The following is a 21733-nucleotide window of genomic DNA, read 5'->3' as shown; positions in this document are numbered from 1 at the left end:
CTTAATAGTCAGCACATAGAAACCGACTGTAAACATAAAAGATGAGGCAGATAGACACTCCTGACATCGAGTCACTTGTTATCATTTTCTCCCCTCTCCCGCTTTTTGTGTGCTGTCTCCTATTATAATTCTGCTACTTTTATCTTTGCAGCCGTTTTAAGTATTTTAGTTTTGTTTTCGAGAGACAGCCATGCAAGAGAAACCTATGCGATTGTGCCTTTGTGAGGAACTTGTGCTAAATATGACCAAGGGAAGGTGATGTGCAGCAGAATACAGATGAGTCTCTATCTTAAATGTATTTTTTCTTTCCACTTCTCTCTCCGCATGTGTTTCTGAATAGAGCGACAGGGTGCATGAAGAAGAGAAAGCTGTGGCACTCCACAGAGAATGGATAATACATGTCTCTCTGGGTCACTGGAAACTACATTCTCACAATAGAGGATATTATGTATGGTTTTTGTTTGGTTGTTGGGCAGGACTTATAACTACGTCATCCCTGCATGATTTCACTGACGCATTCATTTCAGTTAATTTTATCCCAGCTTGGCAGCCCACACAAAGAAGTAGCCGACAGTCGGAGTTAGTAGTTTATCATGGAGTCTGTCAATTAACAAAAAGAAAAGATGCTTATGTAACAGCAGTTATTTCAGGTTAGACAGAAGTATACAGCATCAGTGAGTGAATTAAGATTGAGATAAAAAGAGCACAGCTTAAATATGCCGGTAAGAGTGTTTGCATAGTGAACAGATGGGGAGCCCGGAAGATGCTTGAGTATTGGCTGATGCTAGATCGCACAACGTCACAGGGAAGCAATGAAGAAGAAAGAGTGCAGCAGAACAATAAGGAGCTGTTGTGCTCCTGGCATTCCTGTCTGTCACTATCAACGTTGCCTCCGTTGGGAGGGAAAGACTTTACAGTAGCCGGTGGCTTGTGGAGTTATGAATGTAGGAAGATTGAGAGGTGGAAATATAAGAACATGATGAGGTGAGGCGATGGGAGGAGAGTCAAGGAGCAGCAAGGCCCGTGGCAAATGGGTGGTTAGAGAAGCTGAGGAGAAAAAAAAGAGGGGTGATGGAATGATGAAGAGCAGAGGGAGGGAAATGTATTTGAGGAACCGACGAATAGATGGAGATAAAAGTGTTGTGGAGGTTGCCACTCAACTGCTTCACAGGCTGAATAGTCTAAGGTTTCCCGATTACTACGACACAATCTGATCCCGACTTCTCCTTTTGAAATGAACCACGAGAAATACATCATAATAATTTAACAAGTGAGGAGTTTTATCTGCCGTGATCCATTAGATTTCAGATATGACGATTCAACATGATAGTATCACGCTTTATACTGTACCTGCAACATAAACTGAGCAGACCATTCATTTGGATGAACAAAGGAGAGGCTGAAAGCTCCACAGTTTTAGGGGAAAGGAGTCACTCATAGCAAGAAACTCAGAAGTAATTAGCACCCAACTTCCGCTCTATGGAGATTCATAATCTCTTTGTTCTTAATGTTTTGGTTGGCGCACATGTAATAGCCATTTAACTGTTTTGGATTACATCATCGCACCATTAACATAATTCTCAGTAGCATCAAGCAGATGTTTCCTTCTATAACTCTTGATAATCCCCCTGAACACTACATGATTCTGTTTATGTTCCACTTTCTTTATCAGAGGATACAGTATGACCTCAGCCATTTGTAGTTGGTGGTGCTTTTTGAGATCTTCATTGCTGTTGCTATGCCCGGTTTCACCAAGCTAATCGATGTCTTTAAAATGCATGTGCCCCCGCAAGTGTAGGATGTAAACAAACAACTAAGGAACCTCAGCAGCATTCTCATATTTGTTTGCAGCACTGTGTTGGGGAGTGTTTCTATTTTGGTAGAGTTTGACTGTGCAGGAACATAAGTATGAGGGACAGGGAGCGCAGAGAGGGAGAATGCAATTACCAGTACACAAGGGCTGTCCACTCCAAAAACGACAACTATAATTATAACTGGTAACATAATGATGTCAGAATCCACACTGATGAATAGTAAGTAACACAACAGTGGTGCCAACTGAACTGCACTGCATCTGTCTTTTTCAGAAACTGTCACCTAGAAACGTTACAATTGTATATAGAAAACATAAAGGGCCTACTTATGAACATTCACCTGAGGAACATGCTAGAGCTGTTTACACAATAATCACAAAAAGAAGATAATAATCATCAGTCCTTTCATTTCGTTTTCGAGGTCAGAAATGGAAGGACTTGCATGGCACCCTGTACTGTAAATGTGTTTGGATTTATTTTGGCTTTCAGGGTTTCCAGCATTGATCAAATTACTCTAACAGTGACAAATTGAACAAGACAAACGGTGTGTGGGGACATTCAAAGGAGAATGAAGAGAGGAAACAGAAGAAAGAAGGCTTCCACGAAAGCAAGGATACACGGATGCAGTCTATGAGGAAGTGCTATTGCTACATAACAAGAAGTGTCATGAGCCATAATAGGAAAAGAGTTATCAGAGACGTATTCCTTGAGGTTACACTTCATAATTAAAAGCAGAATTAATTGTATATATTTTGTTGAAAATATACATATAGAACTAAATACGATACTACACTATGAGGGATGTCTTACGCATTAAGGCCAGTGACAAGTGATGCAGTAGTAACGCTAAAATGTAGGGACGTCGGTTAACCTTGATGCTCCAGTGAACGAGGATGTCCAATTTCCCAACCGAGGACTCCTGTGTCATTCCATCTTTCCCTGGCGTCTAACAAGTGTGGAGCAAGGAAGATATGCAAGCAATTGAAATAAAAATGCAAATTGAGGTAATTGGGTGAATGTATGCTTAACTTCTTTAGCACCACTGATATGAGTACCAGCTCACCTGTCCGTAATGGAGACATGGCGCACAGTAACAGTGATCGGAGATGTGATGCAGGAGCCGAGAGAACTCACTGGAACTGTCGACAGTTGTACGAGGAAGATACATCCTGTCATGTGCAATCAACAGCTCTCGTCAGTCACCTTGCTCTGTGCTTTATAATATCTGTATTCTTATGATCAGTATTTTTAATATTACACTTCACTTCAACACCGACATATTATAAAGGGTATTGAAAACAGTTGCCCATTTATTGCACTACAGACAACATCACATTGGAAGATACTCGCTTTATACGTCCAACTCAGACTGCTGAGGCTCATTACAGAAACCCGTAACTCTTCTTAAAAAAGAGTTTTGTTTTTAGTGGGGTATGACTAGCAATATTTAATATTTGTTTAGTAGTAGCAGGAATGTATTGTTTGTTTTCATTCTTTTCATAGGAAAAAACACAGAATATTACCTTAAAAAAGATATATAACCTATCCTTCACCAACTAGGGCAGCTCTGACCACTTCACAGGTAATTTCTAGACTTTGTGAGTGGTTTGTTAATGGATGTGTGGGGGGTGTAAAAAATTCACAGTGTACCCACTTCTCCAGTTACCACCACATGAGTTAGTACAGCATCCCTGCAGGAGCGCGTTCTTTCATCTCTGCAGGACCAGACTGCACTCACACTGAAGCTCAGTGATTAAAAGCTCTCACTTCAGATTGTCAGACCTCAGAGCTGGCCTTTACGCCGGGAGCCGGTTCATTTGTCAGTAAACAAAATCCAAAACGAATTGATTGCTAACAGCACAGGACTGACAGGGGAGCTGTGAAGCACTGTTGCTATCGAATCCATGTTAATATAATGGATTTAGCGCTTTGTTGTTGAACTGATTGTGCTTGTTTCTTTGCTGCCATTCAATTTAAAGCCACATTGTTTTTATCACCTGCTGTCTTGTGACATAGGGAAGCTTATGTAGCAAACAAATACATGTATAAATGATATAGCTTAAAAAACAAGGTAAATCATTGAAGTGTATGATATGTTGATAGGTAACAGCACTACTCATCTGTCACACATAGCTTTGAAACCATAATAGAGATTGACAAAAAGGCTAGAAAAACAATTTACTCCTGACAACTGGGAACAAATTTAATTCCCCTTTTATCACATTACGAAATGACTGGTCTGCATAAATCTGATTTATGATCTTAAGGGGAAACAATTGTGAGTGTATGATAAATACTGTGCTGTTAATCCTCTGGGTGATATGTCATTGAGTTAGTGTCAATACATCACACCTGAGACTGTGATACATGAATCTAATAAACGTTCTCATTTTGGAGAAAGCTATCAATTTGGATCTGAAGCTTTTTGAGGACTAATATGTAAACCTGCTGACATATGATCATCCTCCTGCCGGTGCTGTTTGCTTCAAACATATTTCTGCTGTTTATAGGCACAGCATCTGTCCATGTTATTGCTCCTTATGATGAGCACAATAACAAAGCATATGTAGACAGTGTTTGATGTACAGGAGAGGATTATTCTCTCAGAAAGGTTCAAGAAGAGTCAAAAATAAAGAACAGCAGTTTTCAGGATCTTTGACAGCACTGAGGAATCGAGCTTAACCTTGAACAGAAAATACATTCAGTATATTGAGCATGGAAGAATATGTTCCCATATTATTTGTTTTCCTGTGCCTAATTTACCAATTTATATTTGGGGGAAAGGACTCAGAAACGAAGAGAGAGCAAGGGGAAGCTGAGCACGCACACACATCTGTGCTCAATCCTTTTGTATCTTGTAAGGTCTTGTTTAAAGGATTTTTATGGCAGCTGTGAAAAAGATTTGGACCTATTTGTTTGCAACAATTTTTATTTCAAACGATGTTTCAGATGCGCATAAAGGCACCGCAGCAAGAGAGCAGAACACAGACATGTTTCGAGCTCAGCGCTCCTCCTCGGGCATCTACGAGCACAGAGCAGGAGGACTGAGCTCGAAACACATTTACTGCATTGTTGGATCTGCATTGTTAGATCTTAGCCACAATTATGTGTATCTGCTGCTCACTATGTGCTTTCGTTTATTCAGGCTCATATAAAGCCTCAATGACAAAATGTTCACCCTTTGCCAGCATGGAGCCTCCAATCGTTTCCCTTTTACATTATACTGTGAACTACTAAGATGTTTTCGCAGGAGTTGGTTGACCGAGGCATCGCCTGAATGCCCGTAAATGAGAAAAAAAACATGTTGTTAGATGGCCAGAAGCACATCTGTTATGGGAAGCCCATTTTGCTTTTTTTCTGCTGGATATGCTGCGCACAAACAGCCAATAACACTGTGTCCTGTGGGTTCCTGTCCCAGCTTTGTTCACACCACAGTGCAACAGCATTTTCCCAAGCACTTTTCTTTTTATAAAAAATAATGTATTAAACCTTGTGTGTCCAATTGAGATGATAAATATAATCTCCAAGGGAGCCTTGTACTAATTTATATCATGAAAAAAATATTACTTACAATTAGGCTATAAAATTGCACCTCAAAGATGAATAAAAGTCTTTATGTTTGATAGGTCTTCAGAGATGACATAATTTTTAATCCGTCTTTCCTTTCATACCCTGTAGTAATAAACACACACTAACACAACCCCCTGCAGTGTTAATGTGTTGATTTATAGTGGGTCTCAGCACAGTTGAAGTGAGCAATTTTCCTGTACCCATTACCCCTCGATAAATGAAACCAGGATTATTTTCCTTTTTGTTTTAGTCTTTCTGCCCCTAGAACTCAAACATGACTTCATACAGCTTTAAATAGAAGCTACAATTCATCCACCATATCCACCATTATCATCATTCAGTGACTCATAAATATGATTACACATTTGTGAATTTGTGTGTGTAGCATGTGTGTGTATCTGTTGCTGTGTGTGTTTGTGTGTGTATTGTACCATGCGACTGGTCCTCCATGTGTCCCATAGTTTCGATCTGCTCCACCAGGTCATTTGAGTTCCACTGACTCATGCCCAGCAGAATGGCGCTTTTCCCCTCCATAACATCTGCTGGGGCACACATAGAAACACCCACAACAAGTACACACACACATACACACAGACACACACAGAAAAACACACACACACCCACACACACAAGGAGTTAGACATTACAGCATAAGACAGAGACACATTCCTCTCCGCATATTAATAATATGAAAACTTATTGTTCTTGAAGCTCCAACTGATCAAAGTCAATCAGGTGATTTTTTAAAGTAAACAATACAAGAAAACACAACAACAACATGGGAGACAGCAGCGTCTGGTAAACATGCACATGGCTTGTCATGACTGAACACAAATGGAATAGCTACTGTGCTGCCTTTGCCAAAGATAATATGTAAATGTGTTCAGAATGATGTTGACACATATGAATTACACCCTAAAGACTTTGGTACAACATGTTTATCAAGCAGGCCCACCAGATTTATATCTGTGTTTATCCACCCTCCACGGGAAGCAGTGTTACATCTTCAGCCACATTACTGGCTGCTGCTTTTTTATTAGCTAATACAAATTCAAAGTCATATTTGCCACACCATGTGCTGCGTCATAATGAAATGAAACCTGCAGTGTTCATATCCATGTTACATGAGCTAAAAATATGTGTATACCCTGGACCTTTGGAGGACACATTGATAATGTTATTACCATGTTGCTATTAACCGTGGATATAATAGAGAAAAACAGTTGTAGTTATAGTTGTTATAATAACTACAGGGCATAACCCATCACATAATATCACATCAAGATTTCATTATTCATAGTTTTTAAGTGTAAATGACTGCGGGAGCTCAAATTTGTTGTCACTGGAGGACCCTGCACATCTTTACCACTTAGTCTCTCGCGCACAGATAGCAATACAATGATCTTTTAGATACAGATGTCAAAACGTCAGCAGCTGGCTACGGCCATTGTTGCTCATCAACACATTGCTCCATAGTGCTGCTAACAGTCAAAACATCCACATGATATCTTTAAGGAAGGTTTATTACAGCAATATGTTCATTGTAGACCATCATCAGGTTTTTTAATTGCTTTCTCTAAATAGTGAAACATTGCTCTAAAAAGGGTAGGGATAACAAGCAAGAATAGTCATAACAGGTCGTAAACAAACCCCAGGTTAGTCAACGTTTCTTGTAAGAGAAAATCAAAGTGAACAGTGTGGTTTTCGTGTTTATTTATATCACACAATTAAGCCTGAGCAGAGGTCTAAACAGCCAGCATAACTTAAAACATGGACTCCCACACATGGTGAATGACGTGCTCTGTTGTAGTGGAGAATATCAAACTAAAAGAGTGGTTCAACATGACCAAAATGGTTATACGCTCGTCTGAGACTGCCTTTCAGTCTGACACAGGGTGAGTCATGCAGGGAGAAAACCCTCTACCTGACACGACTTCTCTCCTCTCTCAAACGTTCGTGCCTGGCAGCTCTGAAAGACACTCTGGGAGTCTACACCGCATGTCCATTTGGATCATACAGTGGTCTGTCTTACGGTCACAGTTAGTCTTTTCCTATCTGCTCTGTCTCCCTCCACCTTTGACGCACTTTCTTCCCTCTTTCCAGATGTAACACTAGCTGTAATTAATGATGAAGGTACAGAGTGCACACACATGATTCAAACACACACAGAAAAACACAAAGAAAATGGAGAGGAGAGAGGAAGAGACACACACACAGACAGACTTGGATATAAGCCAAGCGTCGCACGGTGTAAGTAAGCCTCTGTTTGGACAGGAGGAGAATTTAAAGCAGGCTTTACACCCTGTAAATGCAGGTTACTGACTCATCTCCTCGAGGGGTGCACCTCGCAGACACAACATAAGCTCTTGGAGGAGCAAAATGTGCAACAAAAACAAATGAAATATACAAATAATCCTGATAATGAGGCCAGGAACAATAATGCCTGTTGTGTTTGGAATACATGCAAAATCAAATTTGAACAACAGAAGAAAAAAGACAAGTGAGATCTGCCTGCAGTCAGAAACCCAGAGGGAGAGAAAAATTAGATTTAGAAACATCCTTCAACCTGTCAGCTCACGGTGAGTAAGTGTCAAGTGGAATAGAGAGAAATGGATGCTGCGATTTTTGAACAATGAGAAAATGACCTCAGGTGATCTCTATCACTCTGTTTCTTGATCTTACCATCCTGCATTAGTTGGAATTAGCATTGGAATGACTAACACACAATCTCTGGCATTATTTTTAGGCTCCTTCAAGTCCCTCTAAAATGGCATAAACAGTCAGATGGATGGCCTTAAAATCACCATGACTACAGCTCATAAGCATATATCATAATAATAATACGTGCGTAATCTGAAAATTGGATCAAATATACATTTTAAGATAATTTACACAAGAAATTGTGTGGAACTTTTACATGTTGTTGAGATTTAATTATTGTTTACTGTACACACACTGAAAATACAAAACCTTTAACTCATTCGTTTATGTCTTTCGTTTTGTTTGTATGGTGCAAGAAGCCTTTTATATGAGTTCAAAATGGAGTATATCTTCTTCATACATCTTGTCTTCCTAGAGCTGTCATATGGGCCACTTGGCAACACATTTAATCAAAAGTTATTGTGTATCCCACTGTTACAGATTTATTTGTATAGCCTGCTCCTTAAAACAGCAGCCCTTCATGTACAGTATGTTTATTTGATACAACTTATTTTATGTGGAAATTCTGCATATGGCCTGAATATTTTCAATAGGTGGTCTGTTTTCTTTGTATTATTTTAATAGAAAGATCATGGTTATTTGAACACACTTTCTATACGTGTTATTTCTGTCTTATCCTTGCTTATCATTGTGCAGCCAATATATACGAAGCAGGTTTGTTTGTGAAGCAGTTTCACTCAAATCAAACCCTGCAGCAACTGATTTCCCCCAATAACACATCTTCAATGGGAGAGGAAAGTAATCAGTGAAATTGCCACCTGCAGGGACCGCTTCACAATGAGAAATGTATTGGTCTGTGGGTCAAATCCACTCAAGCTGATGTTGAGTGTTTGCAACACGCAATTTACGTACTATTCCAACACCAAACTGTGCATATTCCCAAATAGCTTATACAGTATGTGTTACTCCTTATTTAATTTCCTCTTTAATCTTGTAGGACATGGAATACCACCAAGGTGTAAAAGCTGGTTAAAACACTCCCAAAATCTGAAACCCAGCCACAATGTAATCAACAACCAGAGAGGTTTACTGGTAGACAAAATACAAATGATACATTAAAAAACGTTAAACAACATGCAAACAAGATACGGGAATGTTGAGTAAATACACTATCTTATGAGACTGGTTTCTTAGGAATTTAACAAAAGATTTCTGAGAAGAGATGGAATAAATCTATCTTTCATTTACTCTTTCTCGGTGCTGCGCATGGATATTGATGTAGGATTAGTGAGTGACGATAGGCGAGGGAATGGAGTAAATTACTTTAAAGACACATTGTTTCACCGAGAGCTCAGACAAACAAAATCATGGGGGAATGAGATGCGTGTCTATGTGCTCCTACACTTCTATCAGTGTGAGGACCAGCTTGAGTCGCGTGATATGTTTGTGAAAAGCATTTTAACCATTTCAATGTGCTGCTTCCACATCTCATGACTTTGTCTTTGGAGTTTAAGAGATGAACTTGCTTGAAGTGAATATATCTGCACTTTCCTTGTTGTTCGGAGTTTGATTCTTTGTGGCTTTTGCACTTATTGTAAGTCACTTTGGATAAATGCGGCAGTTAAATGATATGTAATGTAATAAAATGCAGACGCATTTAAAATGCTTGCTCACACTAAAATCAACAAAAGAGTAATATAGTAAAGTAATAACGCACAAATCATCCTTTTGCCTTCTTCTTTTGAATAATAATTTTTGGTTAAAATCTTTTATCAAGTACAAGTACAAATAATTGTACCAGCAAGTTTAATTATTATTTTAAATAGGCTACTTACACATAAACATAATTTACTTCCAGTGGCAATTTATTATGAATTTAACTGTAGGAGTAGCTAACACCAGACAGATTTAGCCTGAAATTATTTAAATTCCTGTCATCAAATTGTAAATCTGGATAAACACAAAGTACACAGCATCAATGAATATATTGACAAATGAGTTGGCATTCCCTGAAGCAGCCTGAAGGCACATTCAGTATTGTAATCCTGTGCACAAATGTGTGTAGCTGTACAAACATATGAAATAAACGGAGGTTGATTGATGCTGAGGGGTTGTGAGGCAAAAGTAAATACCAGCAGTATGCTGAGAAGAAGAGAGGTATGATTTTTCACTTTTACTGTGGAGGGGCCCTTCAATTCATCAGAATATTCAGATGGCGTAAACTGCAAGTGAAAGCAATTCTGCATAAATACCTCCCGCTGCTGCTGCTAACCACAGACAAAGCAACACAGCCAAGGAGCTAAAACCCTGTAGTCAAATATCCATTTGAGATGTATTGATATATGCATTCAGACTGCAGGTAAAAGGGCCAGAAATCACATGGAATCTGTTATTTTGAATGCATCCTCCGTTTGTGATGTCGTATCGCAATTCATACAAAATGTCCATCTCTGACTCAGCTGGTTCCTATTTATAAATGAAACCGTGAATACTGACTTCAGTGAACTACCTGTTTACTTCTCTAAGACAGTGACAAGCATGTCACATCTTTGCTTTTGTTCTTTTGAGCATCCCGGTGATTTGAGGACCTTTACCAGATCACACTGAAACCTGATATTGGCCACATGGTCAAAATAGTGTGAATAGCCAAACAAAGAAATCAGATATGAACAAAAAATCTAAATGTAGCACCAAGCATCAATTCTGAACATGACCTTGTGTATGAGATAACAAATCATGAGACAATCCTACACTTCAGAAATATAAATAAATATGTGTAGGTCCTAATTTGGCACACTGAAGCTATTATCAGCAGAATTACTTCAACAGGGTTAAATTATTAAGAAATGCTCATTTATTGAGCTTTCTTTTAAACATTTTTAATATAAACTCACATGGCGAAACAAATCTAAATATTGTGTTTAAACTGACTGTATCCTCAACCCAAAAACAGAGCCAAATGTTCTCTATGCCACTGAGCATTGAGAAAAATATAGCTCTTGGCAAAATAAAACCATTGATTTCAGAGCAGAGCCTGCAATATTTAAACGTGTAAAAGAAATTCAGTAAAAGGTGCTTTTATGTCAAAACAACATCAAAGACAATACATGCCTGAAGCTCTTCATTTTAAGTGGTTTATAAGCCTTTATTATAACGGCTTGTATAAAGACAAATGTATGACGCTCCACCGTGTTTCTGCACAAAGCTGCTAACACTTCAATGGTAGAAAAGTGCATTCTCTGTGTGAACCACTACAATTGAAATTTCAACCTTTTGGTAAGAAGAGTGCTTCAGAGTTTGCTTTTCTTCTTTTATTGTTAGCTTCAAATGCCTACTTATCTCCTTTCTTTCATTTGAACTGTCACATTTGAGAGCTTCTGTATCTGGATTATAGATAAACAGGACCTTTACCTCTCTTTGCTGGGAAAAGCATGGTGGTAGTGATTGAGAAAGTGGACGGGCCATGACGCCATTCAATATCTCCTCTTAAATCTGTCTGCATGTCTGAGACTCTCTGACAGCAGTTTGTGTTACACCTCTGTTTTCATCATCCCTGCAGGCCACCTCGATGGGGCTGCGACAATGTGACAAAACTGATCCTGAGAGTGTGTTTTAGTTTGTGTGTCTGAGTGCAGATTTGCTATGGGGCTAGTGTGCAGATGTAACAGGAGTCCATCAACAGAGACGACAGCTTCAAACCATCCAGCCAACATCTGAGGTCCCTTAACATCATGGCACACATTGACTGACACACAACAATCTAAAAATGATGGAAACTGAACAAGCTGTTACTGAGTTCATATTAGAAACAACACACACAGACAGGTCATGGATTTTAACTTGGAAATTTGACTCAACAAATGAACAGCATTAATCCTAAAACCCTTAATTTTGATTACACATGTTCTTTAATTGTACCATTGGTAATGTGCATTCTGTGAGAAGCTGCTTGTGTTATTGAATCAGCCCCAGAAACATTTCAAATGAACTCATCTTGAGCTGTAATCACCCAGTTGACAGGACCCAAATGGTAAAAAAAATGGTCATGGTTTTTGATATTCAGTTGACATTTTATCTTATCTTAAAAGTCTTAACTTTGCTGACCCAGAGTGTTGGCAGACACAGATCTACAAAAAGTGATTTAGTCTACATTAAAGAAGCTTTAAAAAGGAACATTAAATTGGTAAAGCAAATGTCACTGGCCCATGACGCTGCCAGAATAAAAAGATGTCCCAAAGCAACCTCAACTGCTGATGGCTAGGTCCAAAAACCTTGAAGCAAAATGTTTGTGAAAACAAGTGAGGAGATTTCAGTCTTAAATAGGCAACAAATGGTAGACTACCAGCCGCAAGTCAATAAATGACACTTCATACTTCCGTTGTTGCTTTGGCCAAATGATTAGGATCATTGTTGAGCTGTATTGTCTTAAAACTAAGTATACTTGTCCTACATTGTTGACCCAGTATGATTGATAAGAAAACACCAAACTACCCAATGGGATGTACGTCATCTCTTATGGTGATGGTTTTCTTTGAAATGTTATGGGCTGATAATGTCTTATACTTGTGACCTGCACTTTCATCTTGCACACAAAGCTTTGTTCTGCATCTCAGAAGTACAGTGCACTTTAACACTTTTTCACAGAACGATCATCTGAATATAGCCATTTGTAAACACTCAAGTTCAAGCATGAGCCCTTTGAGGTGCCTTGTCTTGTTCATAAGAGATTCCGGAAAATATATTACATTTAGAAAAAAATCCATACAGAGATAAATAGAAAGAAAAGCACTATGATAAAAAAAGAAGATAATAAAAAAACAATAACAGTCAGGTCTCCCCTTTTTAGCAGAACATTGAGCACATCCCTGACAGTCTTCATTAATTCTGGTGTTTTTACTGGCTCCAATGGGTTAGGCAGTGTGGATGAAAACATTCATCATAACAACATAAATAAAACCCCCGGGCTTATTGTGAGAGTTTGAGTGGTATAGGCTAATAATATATGACAAACACCCTCTCCATCGTTCTTCAGTGTAATTTCTTTCAGTTTGTCCATGCTTCTCTATTAAAAGCTGAAATTGCTTTTGGCCAAAGAAAACATATATCCAGCGCGCCTGTTAGAAATAAATGATACCAGCTCTCTGTATACCAGCTCTCATATGAAGTGCAGATTGTGAGTCACAGTCTTGCATTGAGTAACTGCACTGGGTCATAATTTCAACAATCTTTTTATGACCTTGTTCTGTTTCCCTTTTAAGGGGATGCATCAGACTGAGCGCATATTTATGTTTGGAATAACTTGCTGTGTGGCCTTTTCTGCAGGACTGAGCTCCACTAATTCCCCTGAGCACTGACACATTTCTAACACATCCTCCATCATTTCTTGTTTGTTTTAGCATTGTTCTATTTCATAATTCCTTCTTTAATAGAGCTGTGTGAACTTGGACAACCTTGCTTTCCTAAAACTTGAATCGATAATTAAAGGTTTTTCACAAGAACGGAAAAATATTGGCCCGCCACAGAGGTCGTTGTTCATCAATTAGTGATGGAAAATTAGACATGAAAGGGTCTCTGAAGAACAAGCCAGCCAAAAAATAAGCAGATTAGAGAGGGAAACAAACAACCCTAATTGAAAGACGGGAACAAAATAAGAGGTACCTTCACCACGAGCATATGGACTAAAATGCCGATTTGATTAGTTGGGACATTTTGTTGCAAACCATTTATTCATAAGCCAATTCAGCAATGGCTCTCTTGATTAAAAAATAATTAAAATGTAAAGATAAAACCCGCTTGAATATTAGATATGCTGGTGGGTATTTGTCTTTTTTGTAAATATGAACTTTTCCCAGCACACACAATATTTTGTGTAAAAAGTAATGATTATAAAACGTTGTGCTCCAATTATATGCTCACACCATTACATAGTAAATCCATATTTAACACACCTGCATTTAAGTAATAGTTCAACATTTTGAGTAATACGCTCATTCCCGGCAAGAAGTTTGATGTGAATATTGATTACACTTTCCCGGCAGTCCATTAAATATGAAACGACATCCAGCAGCCAGTTAGTTTAGCTTAGCATAAAGAAGGAAAGCAGTTTGAAACTATTGGTCTGGTTCTGTCTAAGTATGAAAGAACAATATGCATTCCAGCACTTTAAAAAATGGCCCGATGCAATTACTTCTGCTGGTCGCCTGTCGCGATGCAACACATTTCATTTAAACACGTCACTTTTTTGTGGATTAAAAACAAAAAGATGCTGGTAGCTGGATTTGCTATGACATTTGGATAGAAACAGGCTAACTTTTTTCCCGTGTCCAGTTTTTATGCTAAGCTAAGCTAAGCTGCTGCTGGCTATATTTCCATATTTATTGTTCAACTTGTGTGGTATCGACTGTTTCATCTTTTCCACTGCAAGAGAAAGAATAAGAGTGTTTCATAAAATGTCCAACTATGCTTTATGGACTAAATAACATGAATTAAAACCACACACATGACAAACATCTTATTATGTATAAGCCTTTGTCTGACATAGAAAGCCCCTGAGTGCAGCCTCTCCCCGTGCTATTTAATTAAAAAAGATAAAGCCCTTCTTTGATCTCTGCTCCTGCAAACAAAAATATTTCACGGCTGAGTGTGGAATTTCATGCGACAGATGTATAAGTGGGGATGATGCAGTACATATGTTCATAGGGAAAGCAAATGCACATGATATCTCATTCCCTGGCGCTTTCTTCAACTCTGATAGGCACCTTTACATCGGTCTCACAAAATGAATTTTGAGCAATACACACCTCTGCTCAGTGACACATGTGATAAAGATAAATATTTAATGTTTTTCTAGAAGTCTGCGGTGAGCATGCGTTTTTCTGGCAAGCATAATATGTGAGGGAAAAGGAGTCAAATCTAAATTAGGAGGAAGAGAATCAAAGGTCAAGGCAAGAAGAGTGAAATGAGATAAACAAGTGAGAGTGAATGACAAAAGAGAATGACATTTGAATAAATCACATTTCCTTAAACGAAAAATGGGACTTTTTACCGCAGCTTAACATTTCAGTCATGAACCACAGTGGAGAAGGAGCAGTGCCTGTAATATGTAACCCACTGAGCCGTATTTTCAGCTTGTATATGACATGAGGAATGTTGGACACCAGAAACTCTCAACATACCCCTGGCTAAATAGTAACATGTTACAATAATAACACATGATTGATAAGTATCTCTCAGTCTCTCAGGGGTAAAAGCACTTGTAGTGGATAATTGGTGGGATAAATATTCCACTTGTTCGCTGATTAACTCCCTTTGGGACTGTGAAAAGGCTAGTAGTGTCACAATCTTAGTTTTATGTCACGGTTTTGTTTAGTCTGTCTTGTCATGGTTTTATTTTTTTGTATTATTCTGTTCTCCCTGTGTCTTGTCTTCCTCCCTGTCGTTAGTTTCCCTGGTGTGTCTAATTGTCTGATTGTGTTCACCTGTTGCCCTTGTGTTTCTCCTTCCCTGCCCGGCTGTTTCTCATCTCGTGATTACCCCTCCCTGCTGGGGGTCCTGCTAACTCCATGTCCTGTCCCGTTGGGTGTCCTGCCGACTACTCTTCTGCCGGGGGTCCTGCCAACCCTATGTCCTGTGCCATTGGAGGTTCCGCTGGAGGTCCTGCCAACTCCATGTCCTGTCCCTTTGGGGGTCCCGCCGACTACTCTTCTGCCGGGGGTCCTGCCAACCCTATGTCCTGTGCCGTTGGAGGCCCCGCCGACTACTCTTCTGCCGGTGGTCCAACCCTATGTCCTGTGCCGCTGGGGGTCCCGCCAACAACTCTTCTGCCGGGGGTCCTGCCAACCCTATGTCCTGTCCCGTTGGGGGTCCCGCCGACTACTCTTCTGCCAGGGGTCTTGCCAACCCTATGTCCTGTGCCGTTGGAGGTCCAGCCGACACCTGTTTTTGTCGGGGATCCTGCCAACTCCATCTCCTGTGCCGTTGGGGGTTCCGCTGAGAGTCCTGGCAACCCCATGTCCTGTTCTGTTGGAGGTCCCGCCGTCACCTGTCTTGCCGGGGGTCCTGCCAGCTCCTTGTCCTCTTCCGTGGGGGACCCTGCCGACACCTGTCCTGCCGAGGGTCCTGCCTACTCCTTGCCCTGTTGCGTTGGTGGTCCAATCGACACCAGCCCTTACTCCATCCGGGGTCCCATTGACACCAGCCCATGTCATGTCCAGGATCTCGTCTACGCCTGTCCCACCGGCTCCGGTTCCTGTCCGGCCGACACCGGGTCCTGCCCGGCCTCTGGAGCTGTCCGGTCTTCGCCCTCGAGCCCGGCCCCCTGAGTGCCGCGGTCTTCGCCCTCGAGCCTGGCCCCCTGAGTGCCGCGGTCTCCGCCCTCGGGCCCGGCCCTCTGACTCTTCCAGCCGCTGCCTTTGCCCTCATGCTCGGCCCCCTGAGTTCGCCCGCTGTGGCCCTGACCCCTTTATGAACTCCGCCTTGCCCCCGGGCCGTCAGCCCGAGACCCCCACAATGAACTCTGCCTTGCCCCCAGGCCGTCCGCCCGAGACCCCTTCCTGGTCCTCTGCCATGCCCCTGGGCTGTCAGCCCAAACCCGTCCTCCAGACCCCCTCCACCCACCTTTTAGTCTTGTCTCTTCCTGTGTTCAGTGTTGGTTCATTATTTGTCGTTCATGTCTCCCTTCATGTTGGTCACAGTCACCTTTGGTTTGGATGCTACTTTGTACCTGTTCATGGATTCTTGTTTTATTCACCTAACAATCAACATCGGCACCTCTATTTTTTCCCCGACTCAGACTGCAAGGAATCTGGGTGTGACCCTAGATAACAAACTGTCCTTCACTGCAAACATCACTGCAACAACCCGCTGCTGCAGATACACTCTTTACAACATCAGGAGGATACGTCCCCAGCTGACCCAGAAAGCGACGCAGGTTCTGGTCCAGGCTCTCGTCATCTCACGCCTAGACTACTGCAATTCTCCCACACCACGCCGCTCCTCCGCTCCCTTCACTGGCTTCCGGTAACTGCTAGAATCCACTTCAAGACACTGGTACTAGCGTACCATGCTGCGAATGGATCTGGCCCTTCCTACATCCAGGACATGGTTAAACTGTACACCCCAGCACGTGCACTCCGCTCTGCATCAGCCAAAGAGCTCGCTGCACCCGCACTGCGAGGGGAACCCAAGTTCCCATCAGCAAAAACACGTGGGTTTGCTATCCTGGCTCCAAAATGGTGGAATGAGCTCCCCATTGAAATCAGGACAGCAGAAAGCTTACACATCTTCCGGCGCAGACTGAAAACTCATCTCTTTCGACTCCACTTCGAGCGATAGAATTCTTAACAGAGCACTTATATACTATTAAAGGACTGGCTTATCTAAAGCCAGTTGAGTAGCACTTGAAATGTTTTAGCTCTATGAAAACTGATGTACTTGTATGATTCTGTTTTCTTCAAGTTTGTATTTTGTTGGTCGAACGCACTTATTGTAAGTCGCTTTGGATAAAAGCCTCAGCTAAATTTAATGTAGTGTTCAGCTTTTGTAAATAAAGCTCGCCTTTTGTTTCCTTTTGAAACCTGCTTCCTCCTCAATCTGCATTTGGGTCCTATTTTTCCCAAACCCTGACAAGTAGTGGAAAATAAGTCATCAAGTGTGTCTATTTCTGGTCAGTCTGACATCTTGCATACAATTTATATTTAAAAAAAAAAGCATCAGTGAAATCATTTAAGCATGATGAAAGGTAACAGAAAATGTATTTGCTATACATTGTGTCTGGTTTGTTCTGAAGTCAGTTTTCACTCAATGTAGTGATACAACAAATCATTCACATACTTTAAATATCATCCACCCTCAACATAGAGAAATTGCCATTATATTTAGCTGAATCTTATGATTTGTTCATGACATTTCCCCAACTTTAAAAACAAGACCCAACTGTCCTTTTTCACCACAGGAATGAATAACCTGTAACGAGACTCATGTGGCTTTGATACAAGGTTATTCCAATAAATGTAGGTTTTGAAGGTTAAAACAAGAAGCTAAAAGATGCTTGAAGAAACAGTAAACCATACGTCTCACTCAGGGCCAAAATGTATCCCAGACACTTGGAAAAAAAGCAGAATCCATGAAAATGACTACCTGTTACATTTCATTAAATTCCTCGAGTCAAAGTATTCCCTATGGTATGGAATAAAAAATGTCAGTTTAAAATGCTCATACGCACTTTCACATCATTCTGTGACTGCTGTTGGAGGGACAGATAATCTACAAGGTGATGACAGGATAAAATGGAGGAATAAAATGTAACACTAACCTCTGGCATCAAAGAACTCCTCATCGGAGCTGTCAACTGATTCCTGTGCGATATTCTGCAGACACCAATGAGTGGCGCTGTGCTTTCGTACTGATCCTGTGGGTCAGAAGAAGCAAATAAGATAGAAAATTCTTTTTTCGAAAGGATGACACACAGGGTCGTGTCATTAATCATAGAAATCAAGGACAGATTAATCACGCATATCATATTATTTCCTTATCTTTTTGAGTTGAAAGCTCTCACAATTCAGAATGAAAAGCAAAGCGTCAACTCCCCAGGGTGGGAACGATGGCCTTTCAAGTGTCACAGCAGTTGAAAGACCCAAACTGACTTTCTTTGAGCAGTGTCATAGCACACAAGTGTGTCAGCAAGGAAGCATAGCAGTATTTGTATTAGCTCCTCATACAAGAGCATGGATGAGAGGAGATTTAGAGCACTGTCCATTTGTAGAGAATATTCTCTCTTACTCTCAAGTAAAATACGAATGCAAACTAATGAGTAAAATAAAATCGTTAAAAATCTTTGAAGCTAAAAGGGCTATTACATGACTGTTATTTTGTATATATTGATTGTTGTGCTTTTATTTAGGTCTTAATATGTGCATATGTATAAATGTGTCTTTTGATTATATGTATATAGGTACTGTATATACATATTTTTATATATTTGTTTATGTATTCGGGATTGTGGGAAACTTTATTTCGATCTCTGTCTGTAGACACAAAATAAAAGATTGACAATAAAGTTGATTTTGACTACACAGTCAGGCCATATGGAAATTCTGCTGAACTGTGTTGAACAGGATTACAATGCTGTTCATCCAAACAAAGACTTAACACCGGGTCATAAACATTTACACAAGACTTCGGAAATGTTTAGAACACAGCACTACGGCTAATATTACCCTCGCCAGCCTGTTTATCACCACGAAGAAGACTAAACTTTTGAACTGGAAATCAAAAACATTTTATAAATGAAGAACCTTATAATAGATTTTTGATTCATGGATAAAATGCCCGCCTCATACAACTATCAAATAAACACAAAAACACACAGGCATCTCCATGTTTAGGCCACACTCAGACAAACACAACACACCCTCATCAAACAACCCATTTTATTTTATTCAGGTATCTTTCCCCTTTCTATTCCTACACATTTATTTATTCATTTGTTTATTAATGTTTGATATAAATGATTTGACCTATGTTCCTCTGTTATCAGTCTTTTGAATAATGATTATTCAGTTCATTCCTTTTCATCTAACCACAGCTAAATAATGAGGGTGCCTCGGGCTGGACCCTTGAACTAGTTTAGGGCGACTTGGAATAAGAGGACCTGTTTTTTGATATGCTCTTCTACTTATGTAAAGCTGCTCTTCAGACCCATTCAAAAGACCCCTACTGAATGGTCGGGGGCTAACATTGCCATTAAATAAAAGATAAAACAAGCAAATGAACAAAAACAACTGGGATGAAAAAAAAGATTTAACATTTGGTCCTGACCCAGCTGTTATCGATGCCCCGCTCCAGTTACACCCCGGTACCTTCTCTGCTCATGAGGCCAGCGATGAGAGCATTGTTATGTGTATTCTTTTCATCTCTAACCTCCTTATTTTCATTTTCTCTCAATCCCCTCCAGCCTATATTGTTCACACATAGAGCCCATCTACCCACACACTGCTTAACCCCTGCACACTGCAATGAAGAAAACCACAGCAAACATTATGTCCTTTTATAAATCAATGTTTTTGGTTGTTTCCATGGTCACAATTGCAACTGCTTTCCAAGACAAAAAGCCAACATGCCAATGAAGTTGGGAATGAACTGAAGATCTCTTTTCTACCTTTGACTTAGTCGCAACTCTGCCCATCAGCACAATCCTTCTCCAGAGTCCCCTGGACCTCTGCAGAGATTGTTTGGCCTGTAGCCAACTGGAAGATAGGGTACAGGGGCTCAGAGGATCAGTTCTGTCCTTGTGTGAGCACTTATTGTGAAACAGACAAGCAGCAGCACTGACAACCTGAGCAGCATTTCCCCCGCACATTACACAGCCATCCATACCAACTCTGAATGTTTTTGTCCACTACTAAACTATTCTACACACACAAGAGAATTTAGCTGGATGACACAATTCTCTCCTCTTGTACCAAGATGATTACTATTCTCTGGGAAGCACTTCTCTCTTTGAAAATGAAAACATGCCTCCCTCCACTTAAACAAAAGGGCAACAGAAGCTATAAATATAGCTGAAATCCTCAGCAAACTCTTGACCAGAGCGTAGGTCAATAAACTGCACAGAACGACAGAACCGCACATCACTATGATGCAACTGTGTCAGTGTTTATAATTGTGTTAAACAATAGACGCCTGCCGGCTCGTGGTTCCCTCCCAACTGCTCATTTATGTGTCATGCTTTGTGTCGGACACTAGTGGAGACAACACACTCGGCATGAAGTACTAAATGAGAGGGATGAATATCTACATTACAAAAACCTCAGTGTTTTCTGATCCTTCCCTCACTTTACTTTAAAATGTAATATGTGTCATTTAAAAATAAAGGTTTGGTTCCTTGATTTTATTAGCTGTAGCTACTTAGCTAGTTAATTAAGATTACATTTATGAAGACAATACAATCTGTGAAGGGTTCTTGACTTTACCAACACTTACATGATGCTTTTATCTCATCACGTTAAATGACTGAAGTTTAACTGCATGTGTCCACAAAAAGTCAGCATGCAGATGAATCCATGAAGTAGACATACTGTACTGCATGTAAAGAAGCAGCTTCATTCCTGCATACAGCGCTAAATAGTCTTTAAAAAACAAATGATGAAAAAATATGGCTGTTATTTCATGCAAACACTGTTTTGCTACTTGGCTTCCAATTACTGGATAAGCAAGGCAGAGGTTTGATTTGTGCTTTCTTTGTTTGACTTTTTGAAAGATATTGTTAACTTAATGTTGCAAGAGAAAAAGCTTTTCAGATGAGGACTAGCATGGATGGATTACTGAACGTGCTTCCTGGGCATAGACAGAGGCCCATAGTGCCACAGCCTTGCTGGCCTTAATTTACAAAATGTTTCTTAAAGAGATACATATCAACCAGAAAGAGACTCAAAGGTTCCATAAAGAAACACCAAAGGGACACACAAAGAATTCAAAAGAAACCAAAATAACTATAAAGACATGCAAAACATCTGAAAAGAGAAAGAAATTGACAATGAAAAGGAGCAGAACAACCAATAAAAGAAACATTTTTACTACAGAGACTCAAAGAAACTACCACGAGACTCAAAGAAATGACCAGTTTACACAAAACATCAGCAAAGAGCTAAATAATAAGTACAAAGAAATATAAAAGTACTGCATAGAGA

At 40.1% G+C, this 21733-nt stretch overlaps 1 protein-coding gene across 5 annotated transcripts in view; it reads right to left on the bottom strand.

Moving 5' to 3' along the window:
- Positions 1-21733, bottom strand: part of pitpnm3 (PITPNM family member 3) — a 77591-nt gene that overhangs the window by 43365 nt on the left and 12493 nt on the right. For 4 of the 5 annotated variants that reach the window (XM_079679198.1, XM_079679199.1, XM_079679200.1 and 1 more), the window contains 2 exons: positions 18358-18453; positions 5816-5926 (listed from right to left, as the gene is read on the bottom strand). In XM_079679198.1, coding sequence (XP_079535324.1) covers positions 5816-5926; positions 18358-18453 — 207 coding nt within the window. The remainder of the gene's footprint in view (positions 1-5815; positions 5927-18357; positions 18454-21733) is intronic. The other variant, XM_079679202.1, reaches the window with a different exon arrangement.

The sequence above is a fragment of the Notothenia rossii genome (assembly GCF_949606895.1).
Source record: "Notothenia rossii genome assembly, chromosome: 4".
Taxonomy (NCBI): Eukaryota; Metazoa; Chordata; class Actinopteri; order Perciformes; family Nototheniidae; genus Notothenia; species Notothenia rossii.
The sequence above is the reverse complement of the archived record's forward strand: the minus strand, read 5'-3'. Positions and strand labels throughout refer to the sequence as shown.